Below are 22,834 nucleotides of genomic sequence, written 5' to 3' on the forward strand. Positions count from 1 at the left end.
TCCTTCCTCTCTGTCTCTTTCTTCCCCTCCCACAGCAGCCGAGGCTCCATTGGAGCAAAAGATGGCCCGGGCGCTGGGGAGGCTCCATGGCCTCTGCCCCAGGCGCTAGAGTGGCTCTGGATGCAACAGAGCGACGCCCCGATGGGCAGAGCATCGCCCCTTGGAGGGCGTGCCGGGTGGATCCCGGTCGGGCGCGTGCGGGAGTCTGTCTGACTACCTCCCGTTTCCAGCTTCAGAAAAATACAAAAAAAAAAAAAAAAAGAATCACACAGGAAGTTTATTATAGATCCTATGGTGTGCCTAGGTACAGCTTAATGGGGCCTCATCATGCTGCTCTCAGCTGTCCTTGGTCAGAGTGGTGTGGAGACAATCCACATTCAACATTGGAGTCTGGACAACTAACTGCAGCTGGGGCCCTCTCAGCTTAGGTACCCTTTCTGGCGTATGCCTTCTAACAGGTGTTAATGTATGGGATTATCACATCAAGCCCTCTTTAGGGAGTTCCTTGAAGGGAGCTCTTTCTTTCTAGGTATCATTTGACACACACACTAACTGGGCCCAGCACAGAGGTTGTGGCCTTGACTGTCATATCTCTACACACTAGATTAGCTCTTGCCCAGAGGGCGTAGCCTTATTTACTTGCCTTAATGGCTTTTAATATTATATCCTAACTTATTTTTCTATATTTTTTATATTTCTACATATTTAATTACTATAACATTATATTACTATAACAATGACTAGGCACAGGAGCTCTGGTGGCCATCCCCCACATTGTCTCTTCCTGGGTCACAACTTCACACTCTCCTCACATGACTATAGTCCTCTCAGCCCTCCCTCTGCTGCAGCTCTGGATAAGTGTCCCTGAACAAGATTTTCTTTGCTGGCCTTTTAAGATGGAGCCTGCATCTCCAAGAGCTTCCCTCTCACAGACAGAAACTTCAGCTCTTTTCACCGCTAAATGCTGTGTGAACTCCTCTTATACGCTCTGGGGCTAAGGACCCTCCTCTGTCAGGGTGAACCTCCCTGCAGTGAGAGTCCCTCTGGACCCTCTGCTCACCCCTGGGTGTGGACAGCCCTTTCTGTGTCTCCGCCCTTCCTATGGGTCTCAGTGTGGCTTCTTCTGTGATCCTTGGTTATAGACTCTTCTTCCTTTAGTCCAAAGTTGGTTTTTCAAGATGATTGTTCTTAAATTAAGTTGTAATTCAATTTGGTCCTGGGAGGTGGCAGTTGGAATATCTGCCTACTCTGTTGCCATCTTGGAATCCCCTGGGGTTTAATTTTTTAAATAGTTATAGGGCTATTCAGATTTTATATTTCTTTTTTTATATGTTAGTTTTGGTGAGTTATGTTTATTGAGAATTTGCCAATTTTTTCTAAATTTGCAAATTTATTGACATAAAATTTTACCAAACATCTTATTTTTAAAATATCTGTAATGCATATATGATTTAAAAAATTTTGATATTGTTTATTTGTGCCTTATATCTTTTTTTCTTGATTTATCTTACTAAGAGTTTATCAATATTGTAAGTCTTTTCAAAGAAATAACTTTTGGTTTGATAGACCTATATATTGTATGTTTGTTTTCTCTTTGCTTTATTTTTGTTTAGTTCTATTTTTATATATTTTTTTACAGAGACAGAGAGAGAGAGGGAGTCAGAGAGAGTGATGATAGGGACAGACAGACAGAAACAGAGAGAGATGAGAAGCATCAATCATCAGTTTTTTGTTGTGGCACTTTAATTGTTCATTGATTGCTTTCTCATATGTGCCTTGACGTGGGGCTTCAGCAGACCGAGTAACCCCTTGCTCAAGCCAGCGACCTTGAATCCAAGCTGGTGAGCTTTTTTTTTTTTTGCTCAAACCAGATGAGCCCGCGCTCAAACTGGTGACCTTGGGGTCTCAAACCTGGGTCCTCTGCATCCCAGTCTGACGCTCTGTCCACTGCACCACTGCCTGGTCAGGCCCCCTACATTCTTTTAGAGTAATGTTCAGCCTTTTTTTGTTTGTAGCATATACACCTAACAGTGTAGGTTTCTCTCTAAGTTTAGCTTTATCCCACAAGTTGTTTTTTGTACCATAAGATTTGATATGTATTCTTTTTATTATTTTAAACATCAATTTTACTAATTTTATTTTGATTTATTTTTTTTATGCATGGGTTGTCCAAAGAATAGATTAGAATTAAGTTTACCTATTTTTGGAGTGGGGTTAGATGGTGCAAGAGTACTTTATTGGTGGTGACAACTTTGATTTTGCGTTATTAAGTAAAATTTACAAGTAATATATAGTTAGAATAATAACTACTAATGCTGTAATGATAGCAATTACTAATTATTGAGAGTTATTATATATACCAGAAACTGAGCTTTCAAAAGCTTATGGGGTAGGCAATACTCTTCCTATTTTATAGAAGGGGAAACTGCTGCTTGAAAAATTCCCAGGGAACACAGAGTTAATAAAAAAGTAGAGCCAAGACTTTTATCCAGGTGTGTTGGATATCAAAGCACCATATAAACTAGCTTTATATTTCTCTGAGACAGTACTTATTGAAAGTACATTTGTGGGGATTCTTTGAGGCCTGTGTGAAGTGTACATTCTTTCAAAATAGGTTTATGTAGCTTGTACCAGGCACCTGGGGCCCACCCAGTTCAAACTAAATTCTCAGGTTGGAAGTTGTGCCACACAGAAAGTGTGAGTTTGGGTAGCCTGAGGCCAGTTTTTCAGCTATAATAGCCCAGTGCAGATGTTTTCCTCCACTCAGAGCTCAGGTACTGATGGACCCTTCCTTACCACAACATTTTTTCCAAGAGGTTTTTCTTATTTTCTTGATTTCATCATTTCATCTAGGGCTAGACCATAGCATTTATTTTTATTTTTTATTTTTGCATTATGCAAGTGCCTCTGATCTGACTTCTCACCTTGCATGGACTCTGTGTGTTCTCTGTAGCTATTTAAAAGTAGTGGAGACAAGGTGATAACAGCAAACTAAGAAGGGGCAGCCAGAGAGTTCATCAAAAGTGTGTGTTGTGCCCTAGAAGTAAAGTAATGAAAGTGTTCAAGGTGGAGAAAGTAACCAAAGCTCTGTGCCACTGGGTATTCATAGATTCCTATGACAGTCCACTCACCCACTTCAGCATTTGTTTACTATGGATTCTTGCCTGAAAAATAGATGCAATCAGAAGAGCACTTTGGTGAGTTCCCACCACCTACCTATGTTTGTTCATCTTTCTATGCTTGTGCCTTCCTTTGTGTTGCCATGGAGGAACCAGCTGTGCTTTTATACAAGGCCAGTTTCTTCTCTTATGTACTAGATGCCATTTGTTCTTGCTTACACAGGGGCATCACTGTTACACTTGTCTCCTCCCTTCTCAATTAGTTTTCTCCTCTGGGCATCACATTACCATATGTTATGGACGACTGAATGTTTATGTCCCTTCTAAATTCTTATGTTGAAGCCCTAACCTTCAATGTAATGGTTTTTGGAGGTGGGGCCTTTGGGAGGTAATTAAGATTGGATGTCATGAGGGTGGCTCTCATCATAGAAATAGGCCCCTTAAAAGAACAGACACCAAAGAGTTTATTTTCTCTCTACCACATGAAGATGACTTTCTTCAAGCCAGGAGGAGAGCTCTCACCAGAACATGACCATGCTGGTACCCTGACCTCAGATTTCTAGCCTCTGGGAAAATAAATTTCTTTGTTTAAGCCATCTAGTCTATGTTATTTTGTTATGGCAGTTCAAACGGACTAATATAGCATAGCATACCAATATGCTATAATCTTACTTATTCTAAAGCAAATAGCAACAATAACAAAAACTCTCTCCTGACCTCTCTCAGCTTCTGCCACATTTCCTGCCCTCCTCATAGCACCTTGAAAGGGCCGCTTATAGTTATTGTCTCCAAGATTTTCTTTTCATTTTATGTGGTGCTTACTTACCACCACTCCTCTGAAACGGCCCCCAGTGAGTTCCTGTTGCTGAATCCTGTGGTTAATTCTTACTTAATCTATTAGCATGATTTAACACAGTTGGTTACTTTCTCCACCTTAACACTTTCTCTAGTTTACTTCTAGGGCACAACACACACTTTTGATGAACTCTCTGGCTGCCCCTTCTTAGTTTGCTGTTATCACCTTGTCCCCACTACTTTTAAATGTTGGCATGCCCAGGGATTATTTTTTGGACCTCTACTCTGACCATATGGATATCCTTGGCAATCTCATCTTATGTCTTCAAATTTGTATGTATTGCCTGTACCTTTCTCTTGACCTCCAGACTTATATACACAGGAATGGGCAAAAGTAGGTTTATAGTTGTGAGTGTGTGAAACAGAGTCTATTCTTGTATTGTTTTCATATGAACAACTGTCTCTTTCTATTTGATAGTACATTTTGTAGGGAAAAGTAATTTGAAATTTTACCTGAAATGAGCAACCTTTACTGTTTGGCAAATATGTTTTTGAACACTACCACATATCTTGAACTGTTCTACATACAATTTAATAGTGAAGAGGACAGACAACGTTCTTGTCCTTATGGAATTTAACTTGAGAAAATACAGAAAAAACATCATGTTAATAAGTGCTATCCAGAAAATTAACACAGGATGGTGTAGTAGTGTGACTTGATGTCTGTAAGAGTGGGTGATCTTCAGAGAGATTTTTCTGGGGAAAAGACTTTAAATTGATAACTAAATAATAGAAGAAGATTGTGTGAAGTTCAGAGGAAAGTGTACTTTCAGCCAAGGGACACGAAATGCAAATGCTCTGATACAGGAATTAACGGGGCTTGTTAAAGAGCAGTGGAGGCTGGAGTGTAGTGGCTAGGTTAAAGTTTCAGGTGCTTCCAGGTTAAGATGTCATATAGGATAAGATAGGAGTTTCCTGGAGAGGTCAGACTTAGAGATAGGGAATGTGAATTCATTAGCCAAAAGACAGTGTTTAAACTTATGGGCTGGGTGATATTAACTAGGGAGAAAATGTATGATGGAAAACAGAATGAGGCTCAGGATGAAGTCCCATAATCCTCAAAAATTAAAAAGTAGAAAAAAACTGGCAAGAATCATATACAAAGGAAGCTGAGAGGAAGGCCCATTAAGAAGGAAAACAGGAAAATGTGATGTTAGAGAAATCAAAAGGTAAAAAATTCAAGGAGAGAATAGTTGTAATTTTGTCAAATGATCTAGAAAACACAGGAGAACAGTTTTATCCTGTGTAGAAAGGACAAGCCTACCTGTTTGGCATTAATTAAAATATAAACTTAACCACTTTTATGATCATAGGATTCTAGTGATCTTTGAGGTCATAGAAAGAAGCTGAGGTCTTCAAGGGGAAACTTCGCTTCTCTGCCTCTGCTGCCTCTGACCAAGTTTATATCTTTTTGCATCTGGACCCTAACATGAGTCTTTTAACTGGAAGTCCGGCAACCATCCTCTAATCCTGTCTTCTCACAGCAGCCAGCGTCACCTGAACATACCGCTCTCCTACTCACAACCCTTTCACGAGTGCTTTTCTCATAATAAAAGACCACAATCCTTACCATGTGTGAGGCTTTCTGTACAATGTGGCTCTCCAGCTCCTTCCCACCTTAATGCCTACTGATGACTTTTTATTTATTTATCTATTTGTTTGTTTATTTATTGAGACAGTGAGAGACACAGAGAGAGGGACAGATAGGGACAGACAGATAGGAAGGGAGAGAGATGAGAAGCATCAACTCTTCGTTGTGGCTCTTTAGTTGTTCATTAACTGCTTTCTTATATGGGGGGGGGGGGCCTACCTTTTAGAGCCTGGAATATGCCAAGCTCTTTACTGCTTTCAGGCTTTTGCACGTGCTAGTCTCTGTAGAGAATGCTCATCCTTCCTGATTTTTTGCCTGGTCATCTTACATGTATTTCAACACTCTGTTTAAATATCACTTTTTAAAGGAAACCTCTGACCTTCTGACAATGTCAAGTCTCTTAAATATTCTCATAGTATTTTTTTTAGCACTTATCATCATTATAATTAAAACAATAATTTGCATTTTTATTTACTGTAGTTTTCCCTTCTAGAGTAGAAGCTGTGTGCAAGTAGGCAATATGTATATATATATATATTTTTTTTCTTTTTCATTTTTCCGAAGCTGGAAACGGGGAGGCAGTCAGACAGACTCCCGCATGCGCCCGACCAGGATCCACCCGGCACGCCCACCAGGGGGTGATGTTCTGCCCCTCTGGGGTGTAGCTCTGTTGCATCCAGAGCCACTCCAGCGCCTGAGGCAGAGGCCACAGAGCCATACCCAGCGCCCGGGCCATCTTTGCTCCAATGGAGCCTTGGCTGCGGGAGGGGAAGAAGAGAGACAGAGAGGAAGGAGATGGGGAGGGGTGGAGAAGCAGATGGGCGCTTCTCCTGTGTGCCCTGGCTGGGAATCGAACTCGGGACTCCTGCATGCCAGGCCGACGCTCCACCGCTGAGCCAACCGGCCAGGGCCGCAATATATATTTTGTTGTCTTTGTTTATTCCCTTGTTTCACCGACCTCCCCAGCGGTTTCCACAGTGCCTGTATTCAGGGAATACTTTATTGGTTGTTTGAATCATGTGACCATTCTACAGTGCACAGGCAGTCCACCATGATCTATTTGTATGTTATAGAACGATTTTCTCTGAAATGCATCTGAAAGTCACTAAATTTGTTTAGTGAAATTTGGCTCTTTAATAAATATGTATCTGGACATGATCAAATGTAATGTAATTACTGGTTCTTATTAAATATGTTGAAATATATGTAATTGGGTTGAATTAAGAATAGTACATTGACCCAAATGACAGGATACCTACCCTTCCCTAAATGAGACTGATGGACTGTTAAAATACTTATAGAAAGTATTGTTTATTTTGTAGATTCTTCCCTTTCTGTAATTTCCTTCATGTTCTTCATATTTCTGATGACTTCCACTTGCTTCCCCAGTGTGTGATGTCTGCCTCAGTTGTGTATCACAGCTGGCTGGACTTTGAGACTATTTTAGGATACATGGTCTTTTAAAAAGGTCACTTGGTACTTTAAAAACAATTACTCATGAAAAGTGATCAGTATTCATTGTCTAAACATTTTCTAAATATTTGAACTTTTATTTTTAATGAATCTGAAAGATACTTTTGTAGTTCAAATAGAAATAATGACTAAAAGCACATCCTCTTAAATGAGGCAAATAGATCATAAGTGCCTTAAAAGCAATTCTGTGTACTTCATCTCCTTTCTTTGAACTTTTATTGCACACAAACTTAGCAATTGATTAGAATATTTCTTCATTGTACTAGTCATGTTTACCCAAGTTTCTTATAGTCAATTTTTCCTAAGCGCTAAGTGTTTGATAATTCTTATGGAAAGATAGGAAAGCCTTACTGGGGTAGTACTGTGATTTGAGGGGTTCATAAAGTGTGTTATGGATTTATAAAGCTTATTTCTTCATGTTTTTGATATGATACTATTTCTAATGAAAATTCTCTTGATAAAAAGAACAGAAACTAACTTTGTACTGTTGGTATGTTCCCCTCCACTATATGTTCTGCTTCTGTTAATCAAGTCATTTGTCTGACTTGATGAAACAGATGGTAACCAGTCTACCACTAGAAGGCATTTCCACCGCCTCTGCTCCACACGATAGGGTTTTGGTTCATGTTGTGGGACTCAAACCCAATTACTTGCATGATTTTTAGTATTACAGTTCATTGAGCACTTTCAGTGGTAAGATTCTATGTTTTATAAGTATGGTGAATTAAATTTTTCTTGGGCTTTAAGTTTTATTTATTAAAGTACCCTATTAAAGTATCCCTACAAGATATATGATTACATCTTTGGGTCAAAAATTATTTTGGGAGCAGTTTGCTTGCTAGGTGTTTATTTAAATTCTGTTTATAAAGTTTATGTCTGAACACTTTCTGTAACATTTGTTTTTTTCTAAAATTTGAAAGTGATATAAAGTATTGTTTGCTCCAAAAATGTATTTCTTTAATAGAGGATTACCCTTTTAAGTAAAAAACAGGGTTTCCTAAGGGCTAGAATGGGAAGAATTTGGGGGGAGAGTGATTTTGTTAGGAAGAAAAGGAGGAAGCTGCAGAATGTTCCCAGAAGCTTTCCCTCCTCTTGAGGATGCTTCTTTGTTCGTAGATTGTGTTTGGTTATTTCAGGATTAGCTTATCAGCCTTTCTCCCTGTTTAAAATGAAAATATCTTTACTTTTCAAAAAACATAATATGTATTTATTACAAAAAACACAGTGAAAGTGAATATCCTTTACTGAAAATGGCCCTACCCCAAATAGAAAAATGGCCACTGTTTTCTGTTTAATTTATTGTCTTTCAGACTTTTTGATGCCTTTGTAAGCCAGATAGGTATGTGTGTGTGTGTACGTACACACACTGCAGTAAGATCTTATTCTTTAAGCTGTTTTCTTCACTTAGTATATCATTTATCAATTGTTGTGTCTATTTATTTGCTTTCTATTTATTTTTATTTTTATTTTTAAGTGAGAGGAGAGAAGATAGTGAAGCAGATTCACGCATCTGCCCTACCAGGATCCACCGCCTAAGGCCAATTCTCAGGTGCTACTTTTAGCACCTGAGGCTCCCAGGGTGATGCTGTAACCCAGTGGTTCTCAAAATGTGCACCAGGGTGCACTGGTGTGCCCTTGAAGATTTCCAGGTGCGCCCTATGGCATTCCAGAAAAATATGTGCCTGTTGGGGACCAAAAAACCAACAGAGTTTTTGGAGTTTAGATTTTTGGGGGACAGAGGTGTGGGGAATTGGCTGTAAGCTGACAGTCTGCCCAACCCTTCACCTCATTTGCCTGATTAGGTTGCAAAAGGCTGTTAAGCTGTGGTGCTGGATTGTTTACACTACCCCCCATGTTCCCTGGAAAGACTGGAGGCAAGTTTCTTCTATCCTTTGTTTGGTGTAAAGTTAAGATGATACGTATGGTGGGGGATTTCTGCACTCAATTAAGAGTAAAAAGAGAGGAATTCTTCAATGTATTGATGAGGAAATGAGAGTTTGCTTTACAAATATATGCCCAAACATTGAAGAAATCGTTAGGACACATCAGGCTCATGTTTCTCATAAACACAAGAATGAAAAAACTTAACACGTTCGTGCCAGGACCTGCCGAATTTACTAAATCTTACTAAGAATGTATTTATATATATAAAAAGATAACTTTTTAAAATTTTTAACCCTTCTTTTCTGCAAATTCTAAAAAGCATAACTCAAAAAATGTAACAAAAATATTTTTTAATGCCAGAATAAATTTAATTTTGTCATATTTATTTTATTTAATTACCATAAAAGCATGCTTGGACTTTATATTTTTTCTTTAATATTTGACTTAATTATTATAACATATTTCTCAGAAATTTGTATATAGTGCGCCTCACAATTATTTGTAGGATTTTAAAAGCTCCCCGACTTCAAAAAGTTTGAGAACCACTGCTGTAACCAATGGAGCCACTGGCTGCAGGACGGGATGGGAAGAGGGAGAGAAGGGGGAGAGGGAGGAGAAGCAAGATGGTTGCTTCTTCTGTGTGCCCTGACTGAGAATCGAACCCGAGACATCCATATGTAGGGCTGATGCTCTATCCACTGAGAAAATTGGTCAGGGCCAGTATATGTATTTGTATTCTATAGATGATGTAATTTTCCATTATGAATGAATGTACTATAATTTAACTCTACCAACTATTAATGAACAGCAAAGTCCCAATTTTTCTATTGCTATTAAAAATGTACATTCTTGTAGATTAATCTTGAGCTATTCCCTTTTTATAATTAACTTTATTGAAGTATAATTAATATAAAATATTTTTAAAAAGAATTTATTAATTGATTTACAGAGGGAGGAGAGAGGGGGGTGGCGAGCGAGAAGATCAATACATAGTTGGTTCACTTCAGTTGTTCATTGCTTGCTTATCATATGTGCCTTGACCCGGCAGGCCCAAGGTTTGAAATGGCAACCTCAGCGTTCCAGGTTGATGCTCTATCCACTGTGCCACCACTGGCCAGCATACATGAAATGTATTTTTCTTTTTCTTTTTTTTTTTTTGATTTTTCCAAAGCCAGAAACGGGGAGGCAGTCAGATAGACTCCCACCTGCGCCCGACCAGGATCCACCCAGCACGCCCACCAGAGGGTGATGCTCTGCCCATCTGGGGCATCGCTCTGTTGCGACCAGAGCCACTCTAGCGCCTGAGGCAGAGGCCACAGAGCCATCCTCAGCGCCCGGGCCAACTTTGCTCCAATGGAGCCTTGCCTGCGGGAGGGGAAGAGAGAGACAGAGAGGAAGGAGAGGGGGAGGGGTGGAGAAGCAGATGGGCGCTTCTACTGTGTGCCCTGGCCGGGAATCGAACCCGGAACTCCTGCATGCCAGGCCGACGCTCTACCACTGAGCCAACCGGCCAGGGCCATGAAATATATTTTTAAATGTACAGTTCAATGAATTTTGACAAATTTATAGACCCACATAATCACCACCAGTATCATATTATAGGACAGTTCTGTGATCTCAGATAGTTTCCCTTTACCTCTTCCCAATTTACTCTCACTTTCACCCTTTGTGCCAGATAATAACTACTTTGCTTTCTATCATTACTGATTTGATTAGTCTTTGCTAGAGTTTTATATAAATGAAATCATATAGTAAGTACTCGTTTGTGTTTGGCTTCTTGTACTTACTGCAATGCTTTTCAGATTCGTTTATGTTCTGTGCATTAGTCGTTCTTTTATTGCTGAGTTGTAAGACTATACTTTCAGGGATCATTTCTATAGTTTGTTATTGCTGAGTTGTATTCCATCATATGGATTATTACAACTGTTTACCCATTTACCTTTTGATGGACATTTGGATTGTTTGGTGTTTTAGGCTAAAATGAATAAAGCTATTGTGACCATTTTTACTTGGAAGTCTTTGTGTAGATATTTGTTTTCATGTCTCATGAATAAAAAAACGTAGTAGTGAAATTGGTGGTCATATAGTACTTTACAAAAACGTGCCAAGCCCTTCTAAAGTTACATCATTTACATGCCACTAGCAACTGTATAATTTTAGTTGATCTACTTTCTTGCCAACACTTGGTATCATCAGCCTTTTTAACATTGGTCATTCTATCAATAATAGTTGTGTAGTGCGTTTTATAGTTTTAGTTTTATAGTTCCCCGACTTCGAATGATGCTATGCATCTTCTTATTGGCTATTTATATAATTTCTTTCATAAAATGTTCATTCATCTTTTGCCCAAGAAAAGATTGGGTTAGTTTTGTCATTATTATTGGGTTGTAAGAATTTTTTTTTGTATTTTGTATAATTGAAAGATCAATGCATTGCAGATGTTTTCTTCCAGCCTGTGACTGGCCTTTTAATTTTTTTGTTTGTCATGTAGAATTTTTCTTTTTTTAAGATTTTATTTGTTGATTTTTAGAGAGAGAGAGAGAGAAAGAGAAAGGCGGGGTGGAGCAGGAAACACCAACTCATAGTTGCTTCTCATATGTGTCTTTACTGTATGTACTGGGCAAGCCTAGGTTTTGATCCAGCGACCTCAGCATTCCAGGTCAACACTTAATCCATTGTGCCACCATAAGTCAGGTGCAGAAGTTTCTAAACAAAATTTTATCGATTCATTGATTTTAGACAGAGAGGAAGAAGAGGGAGAGAGAGAGAAACATCAATTTGTTGTTTCACTTATTTATGCATTTATTGGTTGACTCTTGTACGTGCCATGACTGGGGATCAAACCTGCAACCTTGGCATATCAAGATGACACTCTAACCAACAACTACCTGGCCATGGCCCAGATAAATTTAATTTTGAAGAGGTTCAAGTTTTTACTTTTTTGTATTAGTCTGCGCTTTTTGTATCCTAGTTTTAAGAAACCTTTGTATACCTCAGTCACAAAAATATTATATTATGCTTTCTTTTAGAAGCTTTATAGTTTTGAGGTAGTTTTTTTGTATTTGATTTGAAGTAAATTTTTTTTCCAAATGAATAACAAGATACTACAGAGAGATTTTTTGAAAAGGTGCCATTCTCCATTGAATAACCTTCAACTTTGTTGAAAACCAATTTTCCATATATGTGTGCAACTCTTCTGGCCTTTCTGTTTGGTTTCATTGATCTGTATACTTATCCTTATGCTAATAATATGCTGTCTTGGTAACTGTAGCTTTATAGTAAGTTTTGAAATTGGGTACTTTAAGTCCTATAACTTTGTTCTTCTTTTTCTTTCCCAAACTATCTTTGGTAGTATTGGTCCTTTGATTTACATATAAGTTTTAGTGTACTTGTCAGTTTCAGTGAGAAAGCCTACTGTGATTTTTTATTATGTTTACATTGAGTCTTTATAGATCAATTTGGGAAGAATTGGCACCAGTATCATTTGATCTCTGGATCCATATTTATTTAGATATTTTTTCTTAGTAATGTTTTTGGTTTTCACTGTACATGTCTTGTACGTAACTCATCAAGTTTATCTTCCTAATGTAAATGAATTTAAACAAATTACATTCCCAGTTTTTACTGACACAGAGAAATAGAATTTATATTAGAATTTTGATCTTTAGTCTTTTCTTTTTTTTTTTCATTTTTCCGAAGCTGGAAACGGGGAGGCAGTCAGACAGACTCCCGCATGCGCCCGACCGGGATCCACCCGGCACGCCCACCAGGGGGCGATGTTCTGCCCATCTGGGGCGTCGCTCTGTTGCATCCAGAGCCATTCTAGCGCCTGAGGCAGAGGCCACAGAGCCATTCCCAGCGCCCGGGCCATCTTTGCTCCAATGGAGCCTTGGCTGTGGGAGGGGAAGAGAGAGGCAGAGAGGAAGGAGAGGGGGAGGGGTGGAGAAGCAGATGGGCGCTTCTCCTGTGTGCCCTGGCTGGGAATCGAACCCGGGACTCCTGCATGCCAGGCCGATGCTCTACCGCTGAGCCAACCGGCCAGGGCCTGATCTTTAGTCTTATGACCTTGTTATTTGTTTTAGCTTTTTTTGGTAGATTGCTTAGGATTTTATGAATAAAGATAATTTCACTTCTTTCTTCCTAATAATGCCTTTTATTTTTTCTTCCTACCCAATTTGTTTCAAGTTTTAGGACCTCTAATACAGTGTTAAATAGAACTGGTGAGAGCAGACATCCTTGTATTGCTCCCAATTTTTTTTTTTTTTGTAACAGAGACACAGAGAGAAAGAGGGACAAACAGGAAGGGAGAGAGTTGAAAAGCATCAATTCTTTGTTGAGGAACCTTAGTTATTTATTTATTGCCTTCTCACATGTGCCTTGTCCCGGGGGCTACAGCAGACAGAGTGACCCCTTGCTCAAGCCAGTGACCTTGGGGTTTCAAACCTGGGTCCTCCACATCCCACTCCGATGCTCTATCTACTGCGCCACCACCTGGTCAGGCTATTGTTCCTGATTTTATGGGAAAAGCATTCAGTTTTTCACAGTTATGTGTAATTTGTAGATGCAATTGAACAAGTTGAGAATCTTCTTTTCATTCCTAGTTTGCTGAGAACATTTTTTCTCCCATTAATTAATGTTTACTTTTGTCAAGTGCTTTTTCTATATATACATTTGACCCTTGATCAGAATGGGTTTCAACTGCATGGGTTTGCTTACATGTGGATTTTTTCCAATAAATATACAGTCAGCCCTCAGCATCCCAGGGTTTCACATCCACAGATTCAACAAACCACAGATTGAAAACTGTGTATTTTCTTTTCTTTTTAAAACATTTTATTTATTGATTTTAGAGAGAGAAACACAGAGAAAGGGAGGGATGAAGGAGCAGGAAGCATTAACTCATAGTTGCTTCTCATATTGCCTTGACCAGTTAAGCCTAGGGTTTCCAACCAGCGATCTTAGCGCTCCAGGTTGACGTCCTGTCCAGTGGGTCACCACAGGTCAGTCTGTATATTTTCAACCTGCATTTGGGAATCTGCAGGAGGTGCACCTAGAACCAGTACTCCAGGGATAGTGAGGAAAACTGAAGTTTTAGGGGAGTCAAAAGTTATACAGAGGGCCCTGGCCAGGTAGTTCAGTTGGTTAGAGTGTCGTCTAAAAATGCTAAGGTTGCAGGTTTCATCCTGGTCAGGGCAGGTATGGGAAGCAGCCAATGAATGCACAACTACGTGGAACAACAAATGAATGTTTCTCTCTCTCTCTCTCTTTCTCTCTCTCTCTGTCTCTCTCTCTCTCTCTCTCTCTCACTTCTCCTCTTGCTGTCTCTCTAAAATCAATTTAAGCCTGACCAGGCGGTGGCGCAGTGGATAGAGCATCAGACTGGGATGCAGAGGACCCAGGTTCGAGACCCCGAGGTCGCCAGCTTGAGCACGGACTCATCTGGTTTGAGCAAAAGCCCACCAGCTTGAGCCCAAGATCACTGGCTCCAGCAAGGGATTACTCGGTCTGCTGAAGGCCTACGGTCAAGGCACATATGAGAAAGCAATCAATGAACAACTAAGGTGTTGCAACGCGCAATGAAAAACTAATGATTGATGCTTCTCATCTCTCCATCTCTCTCTGTCCCTGTCTAGCCCTCTCTCTGACTCACTCTCTGTCTCTGTAAAAAATAAATAAATTAAAAAAAAATTAAAATCAATTTAAAAAATGTTATACACTTTTTTTGTCTGTGAAGGTGGGTGTTGGCACTTTTAACCCCCATATTGTTCAAGGGTCAACTGTATTGAGATAATTGTATAGGTTTTCTTTTTCATTCTGTTAATGTGGTGAATTATAGTGTTTATTTTTCAAATGTTAAAGTGCTTTGCTAGAATAAACTCCACTTGATAATGATTTTTTGAAGTATATTACTGCTGGCTTAGGTTTGCTAATAATTCATTAAAGACATTTCAATCTATGTTCACGATATTCATTTAAAGTTTTCTTATGTCTATGTCTGGTTTTGTACTTCTACAATGGGTCCCTTTCCTCAGTTTTCTGAAACAGTTTCTGTAGGTAGGATTGGTGCTGTTTTTTCCTTAAATGTTTGGTAAAATTCATCACTGAAACCATTTTTAGGTCTAGGGTTTAATTGTAGAAACAATTTAACAAAACAAATTTCATTTTATTTTTTAATGAGAAGATCTCAAATTGTGAATTCAACATCTTTAATAGATGTGGAGCTATTCAGACTTTGTATTTCCTCCTTTGTCAGTTCTCAGAGTCGTCTTAAAGGAATTTGTCCATTTAACCTGAATTGTTGAATTTATGGGGATAAAATTGTACATAGTATTCTCTCATTATTCTTTTAACATTTTTAGGATCTGTAGTTATGTTTCCCTCTTTCATTCTTGATAATGGTAATTTGTGGTTTCTTTTTTTTGTAAATATTTTTGATCACTCTAGATAATTATCAATTTTATTGATTTTCAGAGAAAAAAACCTTTTCAATTTGTTGATTTCTCTGTATTTTTTGTATTTTATTTCATTGGTTTCCATTCTTCCTTACATCTACTTCCTGTGGGTTCACTTGGCTCTTTTACTTGCTGCTTCAGGTAGAAGCTTAGACCATTGATTTAAGACTGTGTTTTGTTTTTTTTGACATAAACACTTAAAGCTATCCATTTCCTTCTAAGTACTAATGTAGCTGCAAGCCCCAAATTTTGCTTTGCTTTAAATTTCTTTCAGTTCAATATATTTTAAAATTTCCCTTGTAATGTAAAAGTGTTTTGTTTAGTTTTCAAATAGTTGGGAGTTTTCTAGCTATCTTCCTGTTAATGACTTTTGCTTGACTTCTGTGTGGTTTTTAAGTTTTAGGCGGTAACAGGTGAAAGTGGGGCTGCTTCCTTTGAGAGGGAGGCTGCTGGGAATGGGAGAAGGTGTCAGAGGGCCATCTGCCTGTGGAGTCTCTCTGTCTATACTTAATGACTCCTGGGGAGAGGGTGCTGAGGTACCTCAAGGGTTCTTATGGTAATGTAGTCTAATACCATTGCCATAGATTGTGCAGAAAATTTGGTCAGATGAAAATGATGCTAAGGTGAAGAAGGTATTTGGAGGAAAGCATCTAGTACATTAATTGATAAGTTGTTGTCTCAGAGTGAGCACTTGAGGAGACACTATATAATTAAAATATCCAAATAAATGAAACATTATTGGAAACATAAATTACTCAGTATAAATTGAGAATGAATAGCAAGGAGGAAAAAACAGAAGTGTTTAACTAGTCCAGATAAAATATTTGTACCCATACATACTTTCAGGAATACTATGTAATTTCATTGTTTCTTAGAGATGGATATTTTTGCTTAAATGATAACATTTTATTATTTTCCTTAAGGCACTTTTTACCACTGAGGATAAAGCACTATAAAGTAGAGTAGATGATAGTGTCTGTTAAATAAGGTTCAGTTATATAGGCCTCTGACAAAATTGTTACACTAAGTAAAAATGATTAAGTCAGTGCCTATTGTTATACCTCTAAATACTTAAGTGGGCATAGAGGTGATTCCTGACAACTGCCTAAATGCCTTCTCATCATTTAGAGTAAAGATCAGAAAACTATGTCCCATGAACTAAGAATGGCTTTGCATTTTTAAAGGGTTGTAAGACAAATCACAAAGAATTTGTGTCAGGCTGCGTGGTCCACAAAGGCCAGCTTACTCTGGCTCTTTACAGGAAAAGTGTGCTGATTCCTGACTTAGAGTAAGAAACAATTCATCCTTGAAAGGGGTTTGTTTCCCCTTTACAGATCTCTTTAAAAAGGAAAGGATGGTAACAGTGACTGATAATGTGGCATCTTTCTTATTTATCTTATCCAAGGGATTAGCATCTGGTTTCAGAATCTTTCCTCTATAGTTACCCATGCATATTTAAATGGTGGAATTTGGCTTTGGCCTCTACTTGAAAGCCACCATTATGCAGAGGAGATTGATACTGAGCAAATAGTCCATGTATTTTTCAAGAGTAGTATTCTTTAGAATAATAAATATCATTTTAGATTTGGTTTTGTACTATATACCTATAGTACACATTAGTTTTGTAGTAGTGCATATATATAGATCACACATTAGTATTTTTATATATACCTTAATTTTTAAAGCCTCTTCAAACCACTTAAATACTGAATTGTGTATGTACTAATTAATTTATACTGACCTGTATATTTCTGCAGGACGATTGTCTTTTGAAAGTCTGGTACCCTATGACTGGATGGAAGTCCTCAATCATACCTCAGGAAGATCACGAGAGGAAAAGGAGAGAAGTGTCTGCCCAGTTTTCCTTTGTTTACTTGGCACATCCTCGAACCGTGACAGGTTTTTCATGGCGTAAAACGAGCAAGTATATGCCCAGGTTAGAGAAATGTATCCTAAGACTTCAGTTTGTATACTTACATGTTTATACAAATAATGAAAACAAAGTTTCTTCTACTGAATTGACATGGTGGCAATTAAGAGCAACTGCCTGGATTCAGATCCTGCTGCTCTCATTGCTAGCCTCATAAACTTTTGACTAAATGTTTGAAGTTCTCTCTGCCTCAGTTTTTCTCTCTGGAGAATGAGGGTAGTAATAGCACTTACCTCAGGGAGTTGTGAGACTAAAACGTGTTAGTGCACCTGAACACTAAGTACAGGCCTTTGTGCATAGGATGTACTCCGGCAGCATTAGCTGGTATTGTTAATAGTAGCAGCAGTAGCTGAAGATTTTAGGAAGGAAATGTTTGCAAGTAACAGGAAAGCACACATTGAGGGGAAATAAAACAAATAAATCGTGAGTAATACACATGGTGGGAAAGCTTGTCATACAGTGTGTAAAATGGACAAGTTTTTCATAGGGCTATAAACAGAACCTTCTCAAAAGATTTATTGTTATAAGTTTTTCCTCATTGTTGCAGCATCTTTTGAAAATATTTAGAAGATTAAATAAACTACAAAACAGCTCATACAAATGATTTCTGTATCATATATACAATTCTATAAAAGCTTGCTTAGAACTCTGTATTCTTTCTTGGGGGAGGGTTATTTCATTTGTTAAATATATCTGAGAACTGTTTACAACTGATGGAAAATACAGCACATATTATAGAAGTGCTCAGTCAATGGTAACACGGGAAATTTTTGCATTTTTAGCATCTAAATAAAAGGTTTATTGTTATTAGCATCTATCGAAAACATAAAAAATACTTTTACTTTTGACTGACTCAAATTCTATGTAAACTTTTTTTTTTTAAGTGTGAGAGGGGAGATAGTGAGACACTCCTGCAGGTGCCCCGACTGGAATCCACCTAGCAACCTGGTCTGAGGCGATGCTCAAGTCAGCTGAGCTATTTTTAGTGCTTGAGGCTGGCACTGGGACCAGTTGAGCTATCCTCAGTGCCTGGACTGATGCTGGAACTAATGGAGCCACTGGTTGTGGGAGGGGAAGAGGGAAAGAAGGGGGAGAGGGAAAGGGAGAGAAATGGATGGTCACTTTTCCTGTGTGCCCTGACTGGGAATTGAACCTGGGATGTCCATACGTCGGGCCAATGCTCTGTAAATGTTTTTTAAAAGGAAGAATTTTTTTGTTCTTTCATGACCAGGAGTTAAGTCATGTCAGCTGGTTGATGCTGTGACATTTTTGCTTATTTTAACTTAATTGAAATTGATTTATAGTTTGAAATTATATTCTCAAGATGTCCGTTTGTTTATTTGTAATCATCTAGATTATAAGGATGATGTAAATGATGCAACTACTACCCTAAACCATAGAGTTTAATTACTTTTTAAAATTTTTATTGAGAGGCTGGGAGGCAGAGACAAACTCTTGCCTGTGCCCCAGCTTGGACCCACCCAGCAAGCCCCCTACCAGGCATGCTCTACCTGTCTGGGCCGCTGCTCCATTGCTCAGCAACTGAGCTATTTCAGCACCTGAGGCGAGGCTATGGAGCCATCCTAGGCCCCCGGGGCCAACTTCGCTTGAACTTTGAGCCATGGCTTGAAGGGAAGGGAAGAGAGAGAGAGAGAGATTGTGGTGGGGTGGGGGAGGAGTGAAGAAGCAGATGGTTGCTTCTTCTGTGTGCCCTGACTAGGAATCAAACCCAGGACATCCACATGCTGGGCTGATGCTCTACCGCTGAGCCAACCACCCAGGGCGGAGTTTAACTACTTTTAATAATCTTTTATTATGGTCTTTCTGTAATTTGAAATGATTAGGTTTTCATATGCTTTTTGTTTGTTATGTGTAGAAGATACTAATATTTCTCCAGCCTCATTTTCAAGCAGCACATTTATAATCTGGCATTAATTTCATTTTCCTTTGACAAGACCATTTCCTAATTTGTGTGATGTTCACAGGTAATACTGTGTATGATTTTAGGCTCTTTAATTGACCACTCTTTTTCATGCAGTATTTTTTTCTAAAGCAATTGAAAGCATACTGTACTGTCATTTAGCTTACAGTTCAAGGTGTGATTTTAGTGAATTAAGGTGAATGTCAGGGATATATCGGTTGTATATATACCTATTTTATGGTAACTGATTGTAGCCCTATATCCAACTTCCCACCTTACAAATATGAGCAGGTAGTAAATGGGGTTTGATGAAAGTGTGTAATAGTGGAAATCCATTCCATTATTGGAAAAATAGTTACACATAGGTCATACATTTAGTTTTGCGCTGATGTCATTTTATATGTGAAGAACCAAATATCAATAGCCTTTAATTAATTGATGGTGTTGATATTCCAGGTAACTTTTATTTCTCTTCCTCATTAGAGGTTCTGTCTGTAATGTGTTGTTAACGTCATGCCATGATGGTGTCTGCCGGCTCTGGGCAGAAACCTTGTTACCAGAAGACTGTCTTTTGGGAGAGCAGATTTGTGAGACTACCACGTCCAGCATTGCCAGCAACCTCACTCATGCTGGAAAGCACCAAGACAGAATACAGCATGCCCTTGAGGTACTGTATTATTTAAGATAGGAAATGAATTTTGAAGATATGTGTATCTGGTGGGAATTTATAAACTAAGATGCAGATAATGTACAGAGTACATGTAATGATAAAATTAATAGCAAAGAAATCTCACTTATTTTGTGCTTGTTAAATTACTCATTTTATGCCACTTCAAAGCCAAATACAGATAATAATCATCTCAGATTTGTAATCTAGGTAAATAATATAATTTTAATTCTTTCATCTTGTGTGTCAAATGTGAAAATCTATAGCAGTAAGCAGCTTTAATTAGTAAAACATGTAAATGTCGTTTCTCATCATTTAAAGCATAAATTAAAAGAAGATGTTGGCACAGTTTAAGTTGTATTTCGTTTTGATATTGACATTTAGTGGGACAGTACTTAATTTACATGGTTATAATAATTTATAATGTATTTTATCTTAAATTATATATGAGCTTTTAGGGACTGAGGACTTTTAAACTTCTTTGTATCCTCTATGGTACCTAATATATTGCTTTATAAATGTTAGTTAAATTGAATTACTAAATGCTATATAAACTAAAAGCAAAAATATAAGCCCTGACCGGTTGGCTCAGTGGTAGAGCGTTGGCCTGGCATGAGGATGTTCTGGGTTTGATTCCCCATTAGGGCATACAGGAGAACAACCAACTGCTTCTCCCTCTCTTTCTCCAGCCTCTCACAGCCATGGCTCAACTGGGTTGAGCGAGTTGGCTTAGGGCACTGATGATGACTCCATAGCCTTTGCCTCAGGCACTAAAAATAGCTTGGTTGCTAAGCAACTGAGTAACACCCCAGATGGGCAGAGCATCACCCCATAGGGGATTTGCCGAGTGGATCCAGGTCGGGACACATGTGAGAGTCTTTCTTTCTGCCTCCCCTGCTTTCACTAATTAAAAAAAAAAAAAGAAAAAATATATAAATATGTATGATCAGCGATTTGACAAATTTATGCTACACTTTAGTAATTTTATCAATAATGTTAAAATTGTTCTTAATAGTAAAAGCCTAATTATGTGACTTATGATCTGTTTTGCTTTCTGACATCCTTTCCTATGAAACTCCTAACTGCATTCTTAGAGGAGAAAATAAGCAGTCAATGTTACACCAGCTGTACCAAATCTAATGATAACTAATGATAAATGTCAAAGACTTGAGATGATGCTACATTTTATTTGATTGGATGTGAGGAACAGAGGAATAGAATGGCATGATATTGGGGAAGGTGGCTTAAGTGACAGGATAAGGAACTACTATGAGGTAGGGTTATGGTATGGAGAAGAAATCAGGTCAAGAGTGAGAGGGCCCTGTGTCAAAATAGTTCAAATGATTGACTATGTTAGTAGAGAAATTTTTTTTTTTTTAGATGATAGGAGGGGAGATAGTGAAGCAGACTCCTGCATGCACCACCTGTTTTAGCACCTGAAGCTGATGTGCTCCAACGAAGCTATCCTCAGTGCCCGGGGCCATGCTCAAACCAAGCAAGCCACTGACTGTGGGAGGAGAAGAGGGAGAGAGGGGAAATGGGGGAGAAGCAGATGGTCGCCTCTCCTGTGTGCCCTGACTTGGAATTGAATCCGAGACATCCAGAAGCTGGACTGAAGCTCTACTCACTGAGCCACCAGCCACGGCCGAGAATTTTTATCATATAGATATATCTTTTTTTTTTTTAATTTTATTTATTTTTTACAGAGACAGTGAGTCAGAGAGAGGGATAGACAGGGACAGACAGGAACAGAGAGAGATGAGAAGTATCAATCATTAGTTTTACGTTGCGTATTATAATACCTTAGTTGTTCATTGATTGCTTTCTCATATGTGTCTTGACCTCGGGCCTTCAGCAGACCCAAGTAACCCCTTGCTGGAGCCAGCGACCTTGGGCTCAAGCTGGTGAGCTTTTGTTCAAACCAGATGAGCCCGCGCTCAAGCTGGCGACCTCGGGGTCTTGAACCTGGGTCCTCTGCATCCCAGTCCGATGCTCTATCCACTGCGCCACCACCTGGTCAGGCTAGACATATCTTAATTTAAACAAATTCATTGGACAGCACTACGATGAGGTCTTTCCTGGCTAGGTTTGCCTTATTCTGTATTTTTGTACCCTCTTCTTTATAATAGAGATTATATGTTAGACTGTTTGGCTATTTAGTTCTAAATGAAATTTTGAGGAGAAATATTCTCTTTTTTTTTTTTTTCTGTATTTTTCTGAAGCCGGAAACAGGGAGAAACAGTCAGACAGACTCCTGCATGCGCCCGACCGGGATTCACCCGGCGCGCCCACCAGGGGGCAACGCTCTGCCCCTCCGGGGCATCGCTCTGTTGCAACCAGAGCCACTCTAGCGCCTGGGGCAGAGGCCGAGGAGCCATCCCCAGCGCCCGGGCCATCTTTGCTCCAATGGAGCCTCGGCTGCGGGAGGGGAAGAGAGAGACAGAGAGGAAGGAGAGGGGGAGGGGTGGAGAAGCAGATGGGCGCTTCTCCTGTGTGCCCTGGCCGGGAATTGAACCCGGAACTTCTGCACTCCAGGCCGACGCTCTACCACTGAGCCAACCGGCCAGGGCGAGGAGAAATATTCTTCCTGGTGGGAAGATTGATGAAAATTTCTTTTCTTTTATGAATTATAAATTTCATCTTAGTACTGAAAACACTAGATAGACTTTGAACTCCTAATTTTTTTTTTTTTTTTTACAGAGACAGAGAGAGAGTCAGAGAAAGGATAGATAGGGACAGGCAGACAGGAATGGAGAGAGATGAGAAGCATCAATCATCAGTTTTTCGTTGTGACACCTTGGTTGTTCATTGATTGCTCTCTCATATGTGCCTTGACCATGGGCCTTCAGCAGACCAAGTATCCCCTTACTCAAGCCAGCGACCTTGGGTCCAAGCTGGTGAGATTTGCTTAAACCAGATGAGCCCATGCTCAAGCTGGCGAC

General features: G+C 39.1%; 1 protein-coding gene, 1 non-coding gene and 1 pseudogene across 4 annotated transcripts in view; 2 read left to right on the forward strand and 1 right to left on the reverse strand.

The window, feature by feature from the left end:
• The window catches only part of DMXL2 (Dmx like 2), a 196,917-nt gene that overhangs the window by 86,793 nt on the left and 87,290 nt on the right, over positions 1 to 22,834 (forward strand). For all 3 annotated transcript variants that reach the window (XM_066276368.1, XM_066276370.1, XM_066276371.1), the window contains exons 7-8: positions 17,132 to 17,310; positions 19,709 to 19,892. In XM_066276368.1, coding sequence (XP_066132465.1) covers positions 17,132 to 17,310; positions 19,709 to 19,892 — 363 coding nt within the window. The remainder of the gene's footprint in view (positions 1 to 17,131; positions 17,311 to 19,708; positions 19,893 to 22,834) is intronic.
• Positions 10,772 to 10,849, forward strand: LOC136336848 (small nucleolar RNA U3; annotated as a pseudogene).
• Positions 22,387 to 22,462, reverse strand: TRNAS-GGA (transfer RNA serine (anticodon GGA)). The gene has a single exon. It is a non-coding gene; the product is annotated as a tRNA-Ser (tRNA).

This window comes from Saccopteryx bilineata, chromosome 4 (genome assembly GCF_036850765.1).
Source record: "Saccopteryx bilineata isolate mSacBil1 chromosome 4, mSacBil1_pri_phased_curated, whole genome shotgun sequence".
Lineage (NCBI taxonomy): Eukaryota > Metazoa > Chordata > Mammalia > Chiroptera > Emballonuridae > Saccopteryx > Saccopteryx bilineata.